Raw genomic sequence first — 19,989 nt, forward strand, 5'->3', positions numbered from 1 at the left:
AGATTTGAACCCAGAATTTCCTGACTCTTTGTACTTGGCTTTCAATCCACTGAGCCATCTAGCCACCCCTGATGATGATTTTTTTGTTTTGTTTTAGGATGGTTTGAAAATCTTCTCAGGAATGTTTACTTGATCCTTAAAACTCTATTTAAGGTACCCACTCAAGAATGGCTTTCTAATTTCCATTTAAATAGAAAATCCATGCTTGTGTCTTGTCTGCCCATGATGTCATGATATCTGATTTTAGGAATAGTGTGTTTGACGATGGGAAGAGCTATACCTGGAGTGGGTGCTCTGGTACACTGACATTTACAGGGTGGATGATCACCTGATGTCTTGTAGCAAACATGGAAACAACTGACATTAGCGTCCAGTTAGCCAGTGGATTCCTCTGTTGCCAGGACACATTTTTCACTGTTTCCCTTCTTACCTCAACTTATTAAAGTTGCTGGTTATGACTTTGGCACTGGAAGCCTCCAGAAGATTCACATTAATTTTTTTGTTAAAGCTTTAGATTATTTAAAATGTTACCTTTTTTTTTACTTTTAAACATTATTTTATTTGGTCATTTTCAAACATTATTCATTGGAAACAAAGATCATTTTCTTTTCCTCCCCCCCACCCCTCCCCTAGCCGACACACGATTCCACTGGGTATCACATGTGTCCTTGATCCAAACCCATGTTGTTGGTATTTGCATTAGAGTGTTCATTTAAAGTCTCTCCTCACTCATATCCCCTCCACTCCTGCAGTCAAGCAGTTGCTTTTCTCCGTTGTTTTTACTCCCACAATTTGTCCTCTGTTTGCGGATAGTGTTTTTTCTCCTAGATCCTTGCAGATTGTTCAGGGACATTGCATTGCCATTAATGAAGTCCATTATGTTCAATTGTACCACAGTGTATCAGTCTCTGTGTACAATGTTTTCCTGGTTCTGCTCCTTTAAAATGTTACCTTTGTTAATCAATCAATCAATCAACTCTTATTAAGAACCTACTATGTGCTAGGCACTGCATTCTGTGCTGTTAAATGCATATGTCAAGGGGCACAAAGCATGCATGGATAGGGAATCTATAGTCCTAGCCCCCTGTGTAGCTAAAAACAAATGCAGTAAAACTTTTGTGATGTAAAAGTTGGAGATTAGATTAATAAAGTTCATGCCACTACATGGTTATTATGGGTGATGGGGGGCATAATGGATTAATCTTCAGTTATCTAGAAAATTTAGTTTCCTAGTAGCCTTCTTTGCCATCCATGCTGGTTAGCTGAATTGTGTCCACTGTAGACCAGGCATGTAAGATGGCAGAGGCACGGATGCATACTAGCGTCTTCTGAATTCCCAACCCATTGCTCTTCCCCTCATCTTTGTGAATGATGCTTGATTGGGATATGACAAAGTATGACTTGTCTATTCACACTTCAATGTTGGACATTTTACTGACTAGGAAATTCAGAAATTCTGCCTCTAGTAAAGCCAACACTTAAGCGTTTACTATGTACCAAGCATCAGTGCTAAATTCTGAGAATACAAATAGGAGCAGAAAGACAGACCATCTCTGTCCTCAAGGAGCTTACATTCTAAAGGGGGAGGATAATACATAATAAAAGCTTTCATGAGAAAGAGATAGGGACAAGGTACTCCCTGGGGAGTATGATGGAGAAAGTCTTCAGAGGTAGGAGCAAAGTCAGGAGTAGACCCTGGAGAGGAATGAAGACTTGCTTGAACTGGGCACTTTCCTTAAAATGAGAGATTTAGAAAAATCTATATCACCTTAAGCAAAGGGAAGTAATTGTTTCCCAGCTTTGAGAGTTGACATCTGCGGAGGAAGCCTGGGTAACAGAGCAAACTTTCTAGGAATCCCTAGTTGGAGGATCTATTTATTTTTCCTTCTCTTAATCCTTTCCAAAAGAGAAGTATTTCATGGAAAATGAAAATAAAAGAGGTGAATGTTTTGCTAGCAAGTTCCTGTTCTGATGAACAAATAAGCAATTGAGTATTTTTTATTATGTGAGATTTTTATTGTCATTCTCATTCCTTCGGAAAATATAAAAGAGGTCTTTTGTGGATAGACTAAGAGGGAAAATATTTGGTTAAGTGCTAAGTTGTATATATATAATATGCATATTATTATTTTATTATATTATATATTATTACATATATTATACATACATTATTCTATATAAATATAATTAATTATATACACATGCATATTAAATAGGTATGTAAGAAAGATGCTTTTCTTGGGTATTTCAGAATATCAGAAATGATATCCGTTTCCAGACTGATTTTTCTTTCAGGGAATTTTGGTCCTTTTGAGGCACAGGGCACAGAATGCTAGGTGTGAACTTATAAAGTATGAAGGCTTGGCCTTCAGTGAGACAGCTTGGTTTGGTAGAAAGAAAGGAATTCCAACCTGGAGGACCCAGATTTGAGTCTGGACAGTGTGGCTGAGGAGCTGCATGACTTCAGACAGGTCATTTAATCTCTCATTTGTGAAATGAGGGGGTTGGATCAAGATCCATTTCACCTCTACGTCTAAGTTCCTACTCTGAAAGAAGCCTTTGTTAGCAGGCATTTGTACTTGAGGGTGTGTACCCTGTTCATAGGATTTCAAGCTAAAAGAAATCTTAGGTATCATCTAGCCCAACTAATTGGAGATATGGAAGCCTGTGAGATGAAATAACTTGTCCACAGTCATGTAGCTAATAAATAGCTGAGTTTGGGTTTGATTCTATGTCTTCTCCAGACTCAGAGCTCAAGCCACTGAATCACAGCTTCTTCTTTACACTGAAGTTTGGCTTTCTAGCATTTACTGAGGACTGAAATCCTCAGACACTAAGAAAGTAATTTCAGACATTGTCTAGGAGCTGGGGAGAAGAAGGAGGAAATCCTCAGGCGAGGGTCCCTTCCACCATATTTGAGGATGATCAGACTAGGTTCTGCCTGGCCAGTTTTACTCATGTCCTTACCATTCTTTGAATGACTCTCTGAAAGGAGGTGGACAAAAACCCTGAGGGGCTAGAGTATACCAGCTCACCCGGGAAATCTCCAAGGGAATAGGGTTTACCAGTTGGAAGGACACACAGATCTCCCTGGGAGGGGGTCAGACATCTGGAGTTTGGCTTTAGCTTCATCTCCCTCACCTTTCTGTTAATTTAACCATAACTCTGTCTAGTGTTTGATTTGGGAAGTAGGGAAATTTAATGGGGTGGGGGGCTTGCTTATGATGGCAGAATAGCTTTTGTGATTGCATAATTAAAGACATTAAAAAAAAACAACTATTCAAGTCAATATTAAGATGACAGCTCTGAATCTAGAATGGTATTATGGATTCTGCTGTATTGGTATCTAGGGTTTTCCCTTCCTTTTCTCTATTTCCTTTTCCTCTCCCATCCCCACCACTAACTTTTACGCTTAGGGTTAGTAACACTCATTACTCAACTTGTTCCAGATTGAATTTTTTCACCTTGCCCATATATACTTTCCTCCCTTCCCTTTCCTATTTCTGCCAGAGGAACCCCTGGGGATTATCTCTGATTTTGCCCTCACATCTAATTGGTTCTTGAATTCTCTTGATTTTAGCCAATTTCCCTTTTGTGCTAATTCTCCAGAGACTTTTGTATCTCTTAATTCCCAATACTACTGGCCTTGTCTGTTGTATTAGCACCCTAATTTGTCTTCCCACTTCCAGGCCTTACTCCCTTAAACAGATTCTTTGATAGGGAAGAAAAAGAATTTATTTTTAAAATAATTTAATAAATTATTATTAATTTTATTTTATTTTTTATAATTATATATAATATATATATAATATAATTAATAACTTAATAAAAGTACCTCCATGACTCTTCCCAATTTCCCAATGACTTCTATTACTCCTCCTTAACATACACAATAGAATTAATCAATTGGAATTCATTTCTTAAGTCCCTACTATGTGCCAGGCATTTTCCCAAGCAATAGGCATCCAAATACAAAAATTAGTAGACCCTTCCCTCAAGGCATGTATATTCTATTGAGAGGATGCAATATGTTCACAATTAAGTCAATAGAACTTACATTTGATACAAAGGATCTTAGAGTTGGGAAGTACTAAGCATTGGGAGGATCTTTTTTATTTTTTTATTTTATTTTATTTTATTTTTATTTATTTATTTTAAATTTTATTTTAAAAATTTCTCCATGGTTACATGATTCATGTTGTCTTCCTCCCCTCTTTTCTTCCCCATCCCGGAGTTGACAAGAAGTTCCACTGGGTTATATATATATATATTATCACTCAAAACTCATTTCCATATTATTCATTTTTGTAATAGAGTAAGCTTTTAAAATCTAACCCCCAAATCATACATCCATATAAACAATGATAAATCATATGGTTTTCTTCTGAATGTCTACTCCCACAGTTTTTTCTCTAGATATGGATAGCATTCTTTCTCATAAGTGAATTGGGAGGATCTTGAAGGAGATGTCACTTGAATTGAGCCCTAAAGGGAGCTAGGCGTTCTAGGAATTCTAGGAGGTGGAGGCAAGGAAGGAGATCATTCCAGGCCTGGGAAGGAATCCTTCCCTTCTCGCAAAGAAATCCAATTAAAAACCAATTAACCCATTGGCCATGCCTGACAATGTATTCTCATCCCACTCCTACAGTCTACCACATTTCTGTCAATGCATTCTTCAGACTACTACCAAACTAACATTTTGCGAATCTAAACCTGATCATGTCACTCCTCTGCTCAAATCCAATCAGTGACTACCATTGGCCTGGCAGACAAAACCCTCCCAAACTTATGATGCCAGAGCTTGGGAAGGAAGGTTATGGAGCCCAATAAGATGGGAAACAGGGAGAGGAAGAGATTTCATTTCGGTCACTGAGTGAATCAGTAGCAGCAGATCTGGGGACTCTGTCTCAGGTCTTCTGCCTCTTCTTTCTAAACTCTGCCCTTTGACCACACTGGCCTCTCTCAGTTTCTCCTGAAAAATAGAGAGCAGTCTCATTCTCAGTGGGCTGAATTTTTCTGCTAACCTGGGCCTAAAAGGAGATTAGTGGACCCATCCCAAGATGAGCTAGAAACTAAACTGTGCCGTCTTCTTTCTTAGCCACCAGAGAAGGAAGGCGCCCTGCCTCGACAGGTGGGCAACAAGACCGAGTGTGGCTTGCTGGGGTTTGTCCTGGACCTGAAGCAAGATTATGAACCCGTGAGGAGCCAGATGCCTGAGGAGAAGCTGTACAAGGTGTATACCTTTAATTCAGTCAGGAAGTCCATGAGCACAGTGATCAAGATGCCTGATGAAAGCTTTCGCATGTATAGCAAAGGGGCATCAGAGATTGTCCTGAAAAAGTAAGTACCCAATGCTCATGGCCAACTTCTCCTCATATACAATCTTAGTTAGAACTGGAAGGGACCTCCAATGGGTGATCACACTTAGCCTCGATGCATTTTGGTGGACAAAACATGAGAAACCATGCAGGATAATTGTCTTTTGATGGACTTAGAGATCTGTAGAATATTGGAGCAGAAAAGCATCCTAAAAGTAATCTAGACGAACACCATTGGGAAAACTGAGGTCCAGGAAGTGACTTGTGCAAACCTATACAGTGAATTTCTAAATCAGTCAATATTAAAACCCAGTTCTTCAAAATCCCAGACCAAATCATCTTGAAAAATCTTTAGAACCAAAGATTCCATTTGTTCTCTCTTTTGGTTTGTTTTAGTATGTGTATTTTGGAAGGATGTGGTAAGAATTGTTGTTGGATATATTGCTAATGGCAACTTGCTTCTGGTTGTAGATAAGAATAGAATAATGGCAAGAATATGGCACTGAAAGTCAGAAGACCTGAGTTCAAGTCCTGACTTTGTACCTCACTTAATATTTAGGCTTAGACAAGTTGCTAATTTCTCTGGCCCTTTGTTTCTCTCTCTTTCAAATGCCCCAAGGTCAACAAACAAGTGAGTTACAAAGCCAGTACTAGAGTCTATGTTTCCTGACTACTATTCTAGATCCCCTTTCCCCCCTCTCAAAGTGCCTGATTCATTTCTGGGGTATAACTGGAGATCCTGAAGACCTGTGTCCAATAGTCCTGCAGATATGGCTTATTTCTCATGGGTGTTATGTCCTAGAGAATGGTCATCTACTTCACCTTCTGCCTGTAACATGTAAGAAGCAAATAGTGGAGTCATGGAGAGAATATTGGATTGGGAATTAGGGAACCTGGGTGCAAAGAAAATTCTTCACTTAGCAACTTTCTCCTTGTATGGCTTCAGCAATTTAGAGCTTCTTTAGACCACCACTTCCTCTTTCAAAGTGAGTGGCTCACACATGATTGTAGAATTAGAGGTTTTGAGCTGGGAAGGACTTTAGAGGTCACTTTGTATATACCTTCTGCATTTACAGAAAGGTAAACTGAGACTTAGAGAAGCTTAATTACTCAAAGCCACACAAGTAAAATTAGTTGTCATAAGGAAAATGCTCTTTAAACCTTAAATGTGATTTACATGGGTTCTGTTAATCCATAAGGATTGGTCTTGGGATTTCATTGGCAAAGAGATAAAGCTTTTTCTGTCAATGAAATTTAGCATCTTTTCCACAATATAGTCTTAAAAAAAAAGAACCCTTACCTTCTGTCTTAGCATCAGTGGTTCAAAGGCAGAAGAGCTGTAAGGTCTAAGCAATGAAGACTAAGTGACTTGTGCAGGGTCACACAGAAGTAGCTTACATTCCAACTCATGAAACCCATGACCTCAACACTAATAAATTGATCAACCAGCTGAGTCGCTGCCTGTCTTTCTTTCAGATGCTGCAAAATCCTCAGTGCAGCTGGTGAGGCCCGGGTTTTCCGACCTCGAGACCGAGATGAGATGGTAAAGAAGGTGATTGAGCCCATGGCTTGCGATGGCCTCCGAACCATCTGTGTAGCTTATCGGGACTTCCCAAGTAGCCCTGAGCCTGACTGGGAAAATGAGAATGATATCCTCAATGACCTGACCTGCATCTGTGTGGTGGGCATTGAAGACCCTGTGAGACCAGAGGTAGGTCTTGTAATTGACTCAGAGCTTTTATGGTTTGGCTGGGCTCCAGTCCTGGGGGTGGCAGAGGGAGGACTCCTGGAATGAGTGGGTCTGCCAAGAACTGCAGCCATTTAATCTGTGTGACCCTATACCTCAGGAGGGGACATTAACCCCCCCCTTTTCTAGTCTTTGGAGCCAAAGGTCCAAGTTGTGGTATAATTGCTCTATTCCTGCTTCACAAATGCCACCCACAGGATGACACATAGAAATGTCACTTACTTCCCTATCAACCTTCTTTTATAATACGTTGTTCTGTCAATCATTTTTGGATGGCATCAAGTACTTCCTTTGCTGCCATTGGAAAGATCTTGGCCAACCAATGGCAGACAGGCAGACCTGTCTGTAATTGGGCAGAGCAATATATGAAGAGTGACTATAAAGTAAAGAGATTGGAAACAAACTGTCCCCACCCATTTTGAGTGTTGGCCTCTTCAGTTTGGGGTCACTATACTTTCTCCAGGGATATTGTCATTGCTCAGAATATTTTTAGAATTTCTCCATGAGAATTGCCTTCCTAAGACACAGCACAAAGACAAATTTTCACCCTTCAAGGTAGATTTAATTCTGGGAAATGTCCAAAAGGCTATTGAGGTGTAGGATCACTCTGGGAAATCCTGTTAATGGTTTAGGCTAAGATGTGATTGTCACATAATGAAACTGATTTATATTTATGATTGCTAAACTCAGTTTTACTGAAGAAGACTTCCTATAATGGTTTGAGTTTGGTAAACTTATTGGAATAAATATATGATCTAGAATGACTGCCATGAAGGGCAAAACTCATATTTCTAGTCTTCTCTGTTTCAAATTTCATCCCTCCATAGTCACATCTCATAGGTGGCCCTTGCCATTCAGAGATAGGTTTACCTGTTTGTAAAATGGCTAGCTGTGACTTGCCCAGGTTTTTAGAACTATTGAGTACTCTTCACAAAAGGCTTTCCATTGGCTTTCCACGAAAGAACATTGTCATACAAATGTCAGATTACCCCTGACTTGAACTAAGCAAAAGAAGCTCAACATTGGACCCCTTAGAAGATACTTAGGAGACATTCAGACACTAAGCACATCCCAAAGAGGACTTTGAAAGGTTGGGAGCTGCTCACTTGGACACTTGGACAGAGTTCTATTCATTCTGGACAGCAAAAGGCACTCATGGTCCTCCACTCCTGAGCAAGACCCTTGTACCAATAAATAGTCAGGTTTCCACTGGTGGGGGCTCTGATATGATCTCTGAGGCCACTCAAAGAAAAGTGAGTTCGAGAGGTTGTAGGATTTGACCCCCACTTAGCCGATAAGGCTGATAATTTAATTCTGGGAAATGTCCAAAAGGCTATTCAGGTGTAGGACCACTCTGGGAAATCCTGTTAATGGCTTAGGCTAAGATTAAGTTTAATCAACAGTATCCAACTGATGATAATGAGAACCACTTCATGGAGCTCCAGGATGAGCAGGGGACTGATAAAGAGAGACCAATCATCAGAAATGTTGCTTGCATTTAGGCAAACAAAGCTAGGAAATATATTGCAAGTAGTGCTGCTCTGTCAGGGGAGCTCCTTTTCTCTCCACCACTGGGCTTACTTCTCCCAAATTTGCATTTGCTACCAGAGTGGCAGAGAACTAAGGAGTATGTGAAGGAAGTTCCATCTCACAACTTCTCATTTTATTAATAAATACTTAAAACTCTGGCCAGGTCCCCGTTTTGTTCATAACGGGAGTTGGAAGCCATTGTTTCCCAGCTGGGTCTAGTTTGGACACTGTGACCTCATCCCACGTGTCTACCTTACTACATCCTCCCAGCACTTTCTCTCTCTTCAAATCATCTTGTCTTTACTAATCTGTTTACTTAGCAGAAGGTAAGCTTTCCCAGGACAGGGTCTGATCCTGTTTTATCATTGTCTCCCTAGTGCTTTACCTAAGTAGAAGCTACTTAAAATACTTGTTTAGTCACTTTGCATTGCTGTGCACTGAATTGAATTTGTCCATTGGTTCTGGGTCTCCCATTGGTAACATGGGGCTGCTCCAGAGTTTCTTTTTGGGCTGAATGCAATAGTTTTGAGTAGAGAGCTTTTTTTCCCCCTTCTGGTTGAATTTTGAGTTTTGAAACCAATCTGTAAAGCCCAAATGCTTGGGCCATATTAAATAGAACGCCATTGCCATGATCTAAGGATGGCAGTGACAGGCTTCCGAATTACTTTGCTGGAGGGCCCTCATATGTTGATTCCTTTTTCCAGGTGAGTTCTGTGGGACCCAGACCTCTTGGGTTAGAAGTTCTAATCCTACTTTCAAAATCCCCTGTGTCATTTCCTTGAAAAATTACTTTAAAGAGGATGGTAACATAAACTTCATTCAACAAAACCATGATAGCCACAAGAAATCAAAAGAATTGTAAAATAATTATGTTAATAACAAATTCTGACCATAAATAGAATTGGAAACAATAAGTTCCTGCTAGGAATACTTTCAAGAAGACTTACTCATATAATATGCATAAAGAGTGTGGTTTTAAAAAATATATTTTTAAATATGAAAACAAAGTTCTTTTTCCTGATAAGCTCCTGATTCTAAAATTCTAAAATATAGCTTCTCCTTTCTGGATTGTGTTTTATGTTATTCTTTGATAATTAATAATGAGGGGAAGTGCTTGTGCCACATGATCACCATTTTCTAGCCCTGCTCTGGTGGATCATGGAATTGCTAGTGGTGATCATTAAGGGGGAGCAAGAAGATGGAAGTAGTGCTTTTGCCCAGGAGATGGGTAAATAAAGTCCCTGTTTTAAAAGAGAGTAAATTGCAATATCAATTCTGCAAAGTGTAGGTTAATGACCTGGATGCTGATAATCTGTTTCCTTATTTATTAAACAAATTATAAGTGTTCAGAAAGTGAAGAAAGAGATGATCACTATGATCTAATACTGGTTCGTGAAGAATAAATCATCTCAAACTAAATTTATCTCCATTTTAGTAGGGTTATTAGAATGATAGATTAGAGAAATGCTATAGGCACAACATATATCTGTTCCTCAATTTATCAAAGTATTATCATTTATTAAATAATTTAAATTCATTAAATCATCAGAAAGAGGTAAAAACTTGTAAATGAAATTCTAAAATAGAATTAATTCTTATGTAATTTTTCCAGCGAGCATAAAATGGTGGCAGTATATTAATTCTCATTATTTAATGCAAAATTTAATAAATCCAATAAAGAGACTTTATAATAAAATAAGCTTAATGAAGTATATCATTTAAAGAAATGTTAAAAATATCATAATTGTGACTAACTCCGAAGTGACTGATCTTTGAAGCATAGATGTGCTAGTAGTGCTATTTGTTCAAGGAATTATTCATGTACTACATGAGTGCTTTGTACACAGAGCACAGCTTTTTACTAAGTTAAAGGATATTAGAGGATAACCCATAAAGCATTCATGTATAGTATATTCATCCCTGAAGTAAATCAGAAAATTGTAAAAGACTATAATGATTCAGTCATGAGTAAAGGAATTTTTTTGTTATAAAGAAGATATTCTTCAAAAATTAAAATTAGAGTTAATAAAATGAATATTATGAACAATTGCAACACAAGGACTTATAATTTGGGAGAGTGGTGAGCTTGTAATCAGGAAGTCTCAAATCTCATAGAAAAGATAAAGAATTATAGATTTTATGATAATAGTTAGATTGAATTCAGACTAGTTGAATTACCAAACCCAAAGACATGATCTATGGCATGACATAAACCTGAAAGGAAGTCCGTAAAGGAGTTCCCTTGTGCTCCATTCTTGTTTTTGTTTTGTTGTTCACCATTTTTATCAATGACTTAAAGGCATAAATAGACTATTCATCAAATTTGTGGATGACACTAAACCATCAGGGAAACCTAAAGTGGATGACAAAGCTGTAATTAAAGAACAAAAAAAGTTTGACAGGCCAGCATGATGGGACAAATCTAATGAAATAGAATGCAAAAAAGAAGATGGAAGAGATGTAATAGGAAGCTATTGATAGAGAAAAGGTTAGGAATGGTTGCTGATGGGCAAATTCAATTTGTGTAAGTTAGAATCATGACCAACCTAGATGAAAGAAACTGAGGAGTGTGGTGACCTGGATGAAGGAGTTGAGATTTCAATCAGACTCTATCTTTGTGGTTGTTTCTTAATTCTGGTCACAATGTTTTGGGAGGGATTTTGATAGCCTGGAGTAGGCAACCATGATGAGAACCATCTAGTTTAGGGAATTAGAGATTTTTAGCATGGAGAAGAGGGGGTAGGATGAGAATCATGATCTCTGTCATGTGAAAAGATTTCGATTTATTTTGTGTGACTTCAGAAAGGAGAATTAAGATTAATGAGGGCAAGTTTCCAAGAGGCAGATTTTGGCTGAATATAAGGAGGAACTTCCTAATGTTTAGAACTTCCTATAAACAGAATGGGCTGCCTTAAGAGGTGAGTTTCCTGTCATTGGAGATGTTCAAGAAATAGTTGAATGTCCACTTTTGTTGTAGAAAAGATTTCTCTTTGAGGATGGATCCAATTAGATGACCTCTGAGGTCCTTTCCCTTTCTAAGGTTTTGTGGGTTTCAAAATTGTAGTTTTAGAAAGGGACTTACAGATCATCAAGCCTAAGTCTTGTTTTATAGATAGTTAAAATGAGTTCCAAAGAGTTGAAATGATTTGTCTGTGGTCCCAGAAATCGTAAGCAGCAGAATGAGGGTCCTAGCCCAGATCTTCAGACTTCATATTTGGTGCCCTTTTCTCTACAGCCCCTTCTCCTGATTTTCTACATCATTTTAAGGCTTCTCCAGGACTCAGTTTCCTTCTAATTCATGGTGTCTCAGTGCTTTAGCCAAGTGGCTTTGGATCTGTCATCTAAAGAGTGGATTAAACGAATCTCTTTAAGAACTTAATTTTCTTATTTGGATATCATTGAACTAGCTACAACTAACTGCCTGATTAAAAGAAAATGATAGAAAATTAGAATTTTTGATTCTGAATGTTTGATTCACGAGATCATCAAAACCATATGTTGCTAGAATTGAAAGGGACCTTTGAGATCAATCTGGACCAACCCCTTCATTTTACAGGTGAGCAAACTGAGGCCAAGAGAGGTGACATGACTTTCCCAAAGTCACACAGCAAGTTGGTGGCAGTGCCGGGACTAGAACCCAGGTCTCCTGATTCCCAGGCCAGTGTGCTTTTACCTGATTGTTTCTGAAATAGAACAGATCAAAGTCCTGTGCCTCTTAGACATTAGAATCTTACCTGGCTCAAAACTTGGATATATCACAATTAGCCATTAAGCCTTGTTCTGAGAGAGGGAGGTAAGCAGGTATGGGGAGGTGAAAAGATGTGGGGCCCCTTAGAAAATCATGAATTTCCCTTTGCCCATCTGTGAAGACTTTCTGTTCTCTTGTCTGTGTGTGCAGTTTCTATATACTTAGGGCTAGTGATGCTGCTTTTAGTAAAATAAGTGTGTCTGACTCCTTTATCTATAACCTTTCTTTTCTATGGCTGTTTTTGTTGCCCAGGAGATTCAACTAACTAGAGTCTTGAAGCATTGTAATAAGGGTTCTATATGTCTTATTTCTTGTTAGGTATTTAGGAAAAAGGAAACTCTGGAGAACAAAGACATACCTCACTTAGTATAATACGGCTGATCTGAAGCTGTAAAGGAGTTCAATTTTTGTAAATTAAGTCATATTTTCCCATTGACCTCCATTATCATTTCAGAGATGTGTCCCTGCAGATCTCCCTCTCCCACCCCCCAAAAGAAGGAACAACAGTTTAAAAAGAAAGGGGCAAGAGAGAGGGAGAAGGAAAATCTAGGTGTGGCAATCCTTTTCAAGTCACATGTTCAGATATTCAGATGTTGAAATAAATCTTTAATCTCATCAATTTGTATAATGAAACTCATAATGCATCCTTATTTGTGTGGAGTTTTCTGTGAATGATCATCTTTAAAAATAAATAATGGTAATGGTAGTGGTAGTAGTAGGGTGGTGGTGGTATCGTTACTACCACGATTGACATTTTCATTTTAATATAGAATTATAGAAATATAAATTATATATTTGCTACTATATATCACTAGTACTAGTATTACTACTACCACCTTCATTATTATTACTATTACTACCTACTATCACCATCAGCATCACCACCATCACTACCACCACCATCACCATTGTTATTATTGCTATTTCCTACTATCAACATCACTACAACTACCACCACTACTACCAATACTACAACCACCACCACCACCACCACCACCACCACCACCACTACTACTACTACTACTACTACTACTACTACTACTACTACTACTACTACTACTATTACCACCACCATCACCACCACTATTACTACCATCACCACCACTACCATCACTACTTCTACTACAGCTACCACTTCTGCTATACCTTTATATAGAGTTTTCAGGTTTATGAAATGTTTTACAAAAATAAAAAATATATATTTACCAAAGTTTTTACCATTGTCACTCAGTATGTGTTATATAGAAACAAGAGGATTTTCTTTTGGTGCATTATAGCATGGTGGGCAGAGATGGTGGTTTGGAGACAGGAAGATCTGGTTTTGAGTCCTGCCTCTGACACCTACTGACTAGGTTGTCCTGGTAAATCTCATAAACTTTCAGGGCTTTAAGTGAGAGTTATCCCACTCAAATAGAAACAGGAACCTCTAAATTGTACATGAATGTCCCTGTGGGTCACATCCTGACTTAGGAAGCCACATCTTATGTCATCCAAGTTTTATTATAGTTTTCTTTATTTCGTTGATATTTCAGTTTTGTTTTAATCTTGTTTGGGTTATACACAAGAGAGTTGGGGATGGCATTGGGCCATGTGTTTGACATGTCTGTTCTAGGCAACTGTCTAAGATTGTGAACTGCAGAGAAGATGCCAGCCATTATTGGTAGGGAAAGTTCCTCATTGGCAGTGCCCTATGCCAATGAATCACAGACCTGATCCCTTTCCATATCACTGCTGAGGATCTTTAAAATGGTCCTGTTTGATAGGCAACATTGCACTCAGCCATAAAATCTTACAGTGCATCCTCAGGAAAATACATAATTATTCAAAAGAGATCAAGCTGATCATCTACACTAGAAAAACAAAGGGGATGAAAATGCCTCTTGCTCAGACTGTGTCGTGCTGCTGATTGAATAACCCCTTGATTTAGTCCATCAGCGCACACATTTCCAACAAATGACACAGCTGGACAATAATTTAGGGCCAAAGTTGAGTGGGAGAAGGAGGCTGACCTAGACTACATTTGGTAAATCAAGCAGGACCATAATCTTGGAAGGATCAAAGTTGTCAAAGACTCCAAGAACAGGATAGAAAGAGGCATGGTAAATTGAAGTTGGCAGCTATAGATTGTCAATCTCAAACTCAAGCATATAAATTGGCATGAAACATCAGCAGGGAAATTTGACTAGAAAAAGGAGTTACTATGAAGTGAGAACAAGAGCATTAAAAGGTCACCTTAGCTATCCATTAGTATCATCAGAAGAAGACCTAAAGGGAGACTCCTCACATGTTGTGGCGGTTGTAGATTCTTTCAAGAGGATTTACAAAAGGATCTAGATTTGTTGGGGTTTAGAGGTGTAGCGATGAAAACAAGAATCATCCAGATGAAATCATTTTTGTTGTTCAATCATTTTTAGTTATATCTGACTCTTTCTGACCCCATTGGGAATTTTCTTGGCAAAGATACTTGAGTGGTTTGCCATTTCCTTTTCCAGATCATTTTAGAGACGAGGAAACTGAGGCAAATGGAGTTAAATAACTTGTCCAGGATTACACAGCTAGTGACTGTCTGAGACCAGCTTTGAACTCAGGTAGAGTAGTCTTCTTGACTCCAAGCCTAATACTCTATCCATTGTACCATCTAGTTACTCTTGATGATATCCTATCGTCATCTAAAGAGTTTGATGCTTCCTTAGATCTATGGTTTCATTGATTCAGGGCTTTCCCTGGTATAAACTGAAACCCACCGACACCCTCTTATCTTATGTGAATCTTGCTCATGTCATTATAGAAATCTTCCACTGAGAATTTGTTCATATATAGATACTGAAGTCTTTTAGTATTACATGGACACCAGCATGGCATTTGGACTATTATATGTCTCTCTTGATACTATACTTAGCATAGTTCTTGCTAAATAAATGCTTATTCCTTTTCTCCCTTCCTTTTACCTCTTGGAGGCAAAAATGATGATGGTACTCATGAGCACAGCATTATTGGCAATATGTCACAACCTACATGTTACCCTCCAGGCTCCTTTCCACTGACTTTTGGTCGGTCTGAAATTGAGATTCTCTTGAGATTATGTTGTTCTATATACTTCATAGCTATGGGGAAATAGTATATTTAATTTAATTTATTTAATAAAAATAATTATTAGTAAATAATAAATTTAAACAGATGGGCTTTTGTAACAGGGTTCTACTGAAAGCACTATTATCCAACCCATTTGCCTTTTCCTATTTACTGATTGCTCCAGCTCATCATCTATGTACTGTGACTGCCCAAGATGGATTAAATTAAACAATTTCATGTTGTAATGTAGTTGATAAGCAATTTTTTGTCCACTTAGTTTTTCTTATGTGGATAGTTAGACCACTTTATTTTTAAATTCTTACCTTCATTCTTAGAATTAATACTGTGTATTGGTCCTAAGGTAGAAAAGGCATAAGGGCTAGGCAATGGAGATTCAGTGACTTGTCCAGGGTCAAACACTTAGGAAATGTTTAAGGCTAGATTTGAGCCCTGGACTTCCCATTTCTAGGCTGGCTCTCTATCCATTTAGCTGCTCTCAAGCCAGGCCTTTTCTTTTTGAGTAACCACAAATGTAGTTGAGGAAACCTTACAGTGTGCCCAAGATCAATGAAATCAGCATTAGATGACCTGGAAACAGAAGTCTCTGGAAAACTTTTTCATCTATCAGGAATTCTCCTCCTTGGACCTGTAAAACTCGAAGACTTAGCCACACATTCAACTTGAATTTAATTCCATCCTTGTGCTGTGGATTGAAGTCTTTCCTCTATTTTTATACAAAGTATACAAAAAGGATACAAATATACAAATATTTGAGGGATGACAGAATCAGCCCCCCTGCCACTCCTTCCCCTCTTGCTCTCTCCACAATTCCTCTGGGCTAAAATGAGAGCTGTGGAGAACCAGAGGAATTAGCATCCTCTTCAGTGGAGCCAGTTGATTTGAAAGACGCTGGCTTCTGCAGCTATAGGCAGGCTCCTCTAGAATTCTGCTCTCCCTGCCTCTCCAATCCCTGCCAAGACCAATTGACAAGGGTGATCAGTGGTTAAGCACTCCTTCCTTTACTTTCAACAAAGCAGGATCTTTCCTTCCTCTTCAGCTGCTTAGTTCAAGCCTCCAGGGGCTCCTCCTGAAAACCAGAGGGAGGATTTTTGCAAAGAGAAAACCAATTACATATTTACTCTGCAAAATTGGGTTGTAGGGTTTTTAGGGGGAGGCAGAACTCTGGCTCCCAGTGGCTCCTGCCTTATCTTGGCAGCAGTAATTGCTTGCTGCTTTTGTTTTTCATTCATCTCCACATTCAAAACCATTTATGCTCTCTCGGATCAGAAATTGTTATAAGTAAATTTGTGTTGAGTGAGTGAATCCTCAAAGGTAAATTGAAAGATAGTCTTGTTTTGCTACCAATACTAGCTTAGGAGCCCTCTTCAGGAAATCAAACTGAAAGGGCCGTCTCTACTTCCATGAGGGTCAGGATGGGGCAAAAGGAAAGAACTGACATTTATCAGATGCCTGTTGTGTACTGAGCAATTTGCAAATATTATCTCATTTGATCCTCACAAAATCTTGAGAAGAAGATGCTATATTTCAGTTGAGGAAACTGACAGACAGACGTTAAGTGACTTGCCCATACAACTGATAAATATCTGAGGGTGGATTTGAACTCATATCTTCCTGACTCTATCCTACCTGCATAAGTAGAAGGTAGGAGATGTGTTACTACTGCTGTGTGGCAAAGACACAGGAAGAAAAAGAGGTACCCCCACCCACAATGACTGATGAGGCAGCATGGTAGAGATCAGGATTCAGAGGACCCGAATTTGAATCCCATGTTTGCTACTTATTACTTTGCATGAATCCCTTTTCAACTGTAAGCCTCAACTTTTTTTTCCTTTGTAATAAACTAGCTAATATTTAGGGACAGTTAGGTGGTTCAGTGGATAGAGCTCCAGGGCTGGAGCCAAGATGATCTGGACTCAAATGTGACCTAAGATACTTCCTAGCTGTGTGACCCTGAGCAAGTCAATTAACCCCGTTTCCCTAGTCCTTGCCTTTGTGTCATAAGAGTTGTTACTAAAACAGAAAGTAAGTGCTAAAAAACCAGCTAGCATTTAGAGATAGGATTAGGGACTAGACCTATAGTTTCATTAGGAACTCCCATGTGAGGGCAGCTTCTTTACCAATGCAATTCTGCCATTTTTCTTAGGGAGTTTGCTAAAGCACTGGGCAGTAAGTAAGGCAGTCTTTGGTTCAAGACACAATCTCCATCTGCCTGGCACTCCTCCAGCACTTGATGGAGTCTACATTTCTCCTCCTTATTCTCAAAAATAAGTGAGTTAAACTCAGGATATTAACTGTTTTTTGCACCATAGACCCTTTGAAAGATGATGAAGTCTATAGACCTCCTTTTAGAATAATATTTTAAAATGTAAAAATTCAACTACATAAATTTATAAGAGAAGTTAGTTTTCTTGAAATACAGTTATCAATATTTTTAAAAATGAAGCTCATAGACTCATAGACTTTCCCCTCCAGTTAACAATCTCTGGATTAGGTGATCTCCAGTATCTCTTTCAGGTCATGATGCTCTCTATGAAAGTTATATTTAAGAGATCTGACAATGGACAAACGATTGACTCATCACTTTCCTACAGACACTGCATCCATTATGGGATCATGGAACCTTCAATGATCTTACATAGATCTGGGGGACATAGAGTTAGTAAGTGTACAAGCCTGGATTTGAACTCAGATCTTCTTGATGCCAGACCTAGAGCTCTATCTTGTGGACCACTTAGTTGCCTCTTTGTTGCTGTTGTTTAGTCATTTCAGTCATTTCTGACTCTTCATGACCCCATTTGGAGTTTTCTTGACAGAGATACCAGATTGGTTTGCTATTTCTTTTTCTAGCTCATTTTCTAGATGATAAAACTGAAGCAAACAAAGTTAAGTGACTTGCCCAGGGTCACAAAGCTAATCTGTGTGTGTGCTCAAATTTGAACTCTGGTCTTCTTGACTCCAGGCTTAGCATTCTGTGCACTATGGCACCACCTTTGGGGGCAAAGTACATGGTCTCTAGGGTCCCTTACAGATCCAAGTCTATGATCCTCCAGGAATGGCCTCGACTTTCCTTCCTCTATAAGGGTGATACTTCTAGATCACCAGAAGAGTGGATGGATTGGGATGACCACAAGATCTAAGACTGAACATGTAGGTACATACTTTGTACCATTTACTAGCTATATGAACTTAAGCAACTCATCTCTCATTGGTAAACCTCGATTTCTATCTCTTTAATTATAGTAGCTGGCATGTATATGATGTTTTAAGATTTCCAACACTTCACAATCCTCTCATTTTATTCTCAAAATATTCCTTCTAGGTAAATGGCACAATTATTATTTCCCCAGTTTCCCAACCACAGAAACAGAGTCCTAGGGAACTTAAGTGATTTCCTTAGCATGACCTGACTAGTAAATGTCAGAGACAAGATCTGAACCCCTATCTTTCTAACTGGTTATCTGGTATGCCAAATCTGGAGATGTAAAGAGTCCTAAAAGCTCATAATGGAACCCAGAAATCAAGCCTTTTAATTTTTCTTCCTTCCTTCCTTCCTTCCTTCCTTCCTTCCTTCCTTCCTTCCTTCCTTTCTCTCTTCCTTCCTTTCTCTCTTTCTTTCTCTCTCTCTTTCTTTCTCTCTCTCTTTCTTTCTCTCTCTCTCTCTCTTTCTTTCTTTCTTTCTTTCTTTCTTTCTTTCTTTCTTTCTTTCTTTCTTTCTTTCTTTCTTTCTTTCTTTCTTTCTTCTTTCTTTCTTTCTTTCTTTCTTTCTTTCTTTCTTTCTTTCTTTCTTTCTTTCTTTCTTTCTTTCTTTCTTTCTTTCTTTCTTTCTTTCTTTCTTTCTTTCTTTCTTTCTTTCTTCCTTTCTTTCTTCCTTTCTTTCTTTCTCTCTGTTCCTTCCTTCCTTCCTTCCTTCCTTCCTTCCTTCCTTCCTTCCTTCCTTCCTTCCTTCCTTCCTTCCTTCCTTCCTTCCTTCCTTCCTTCCTTCCTTCCTCCCTCCCTCCCTCTCTCTCTCTCTTCTCTTTCTCCCTCCCTCTCTCTCTTTCTTTGTTTTGTTTCTTTGTTTCTCTTTTTTCCCTATCTCTTTAAAAAATCCTTACCTTCTATATTAGAATCAATACTAAGTGTTGATTCCAAAGCAGAAGAGTAGTAAAGTTGGAGTTAAGTGACTTGCCCAGGGTCACACAGCTACGGTCTTTTAACTTTAATTCCTTCCTCATTCTATATTCTTTCTTCTACATCAACTTGCCTCTAATGAATAAAGCCCAACATTAAAGAGCAGTTAAAGGAAATTCATTGAACCTTTGTATGCTGGCAAATGATAGCATACATTGCATTTTATTGAGCATGAGGAGACCAATCTATGCCTCTTCTTTCAGATTTCTTTCCCCCAACATCTTGACAGTCCTGACTACCAAAACCCAAGGAGGCAAATTAATTTGAAAGAGAAGGAAACAAAACAAAAGGCTGACTAAAATAATCAGCACCAGGACAGTCATTTACCCAAGGACCACAAGGAAAACAACAATGAAAGCTATAACTGATCCATGGAACAGCCA

The 19,989-nt window shown here is 38.6% G+C and overlaps 1 protein-coding gene across 28 annotated transcripts in view; it reads left to right on the top strand.

The window, feature by feature from the left end:
- ATP2B2 (ATPase plasma membrane Ca2+ transporting 2) overlaps positions 1-19,989 on the top strand; it is a 591,738-nt gene that overhangs the window by 524,161 nt on the left and 47,588 nt on the right. For all 28 annotated transcript variants that reach the window (XM_056804635.1, XM_056804631.1, XM_056804633.1 and 25 more), the window contains 2 exons: positions 5,099-5,340; positions 6,795-7,029. In XM_056804635.1, coding sequence (XP_056660613.1) covers positions 5,099-5,340; positions 6,795-7,029 — 477 coding nt within the window. The remainder of the gene's footprint in view (positions 1-5,098; positions 5,341-6,794; positions 7,030-19,989) is intronic.

The sequence above is a fragment of the Monodelphis domestica genome, chromosome 7 (genome assembly GCF_027887165.1).
Source record: "Monodelphis domestica isolate mMonDom1 chromosome 7, mMonDom1.pri, whole genome shotgun sequence".
In the NCBI taxonomy this organism is placed as follows: Eukaryota; Metazoa; Chordata; class Mammalia; order Didelphimorphia; family Didelphidae; genus Monodelphis; species Monodelphis domestica.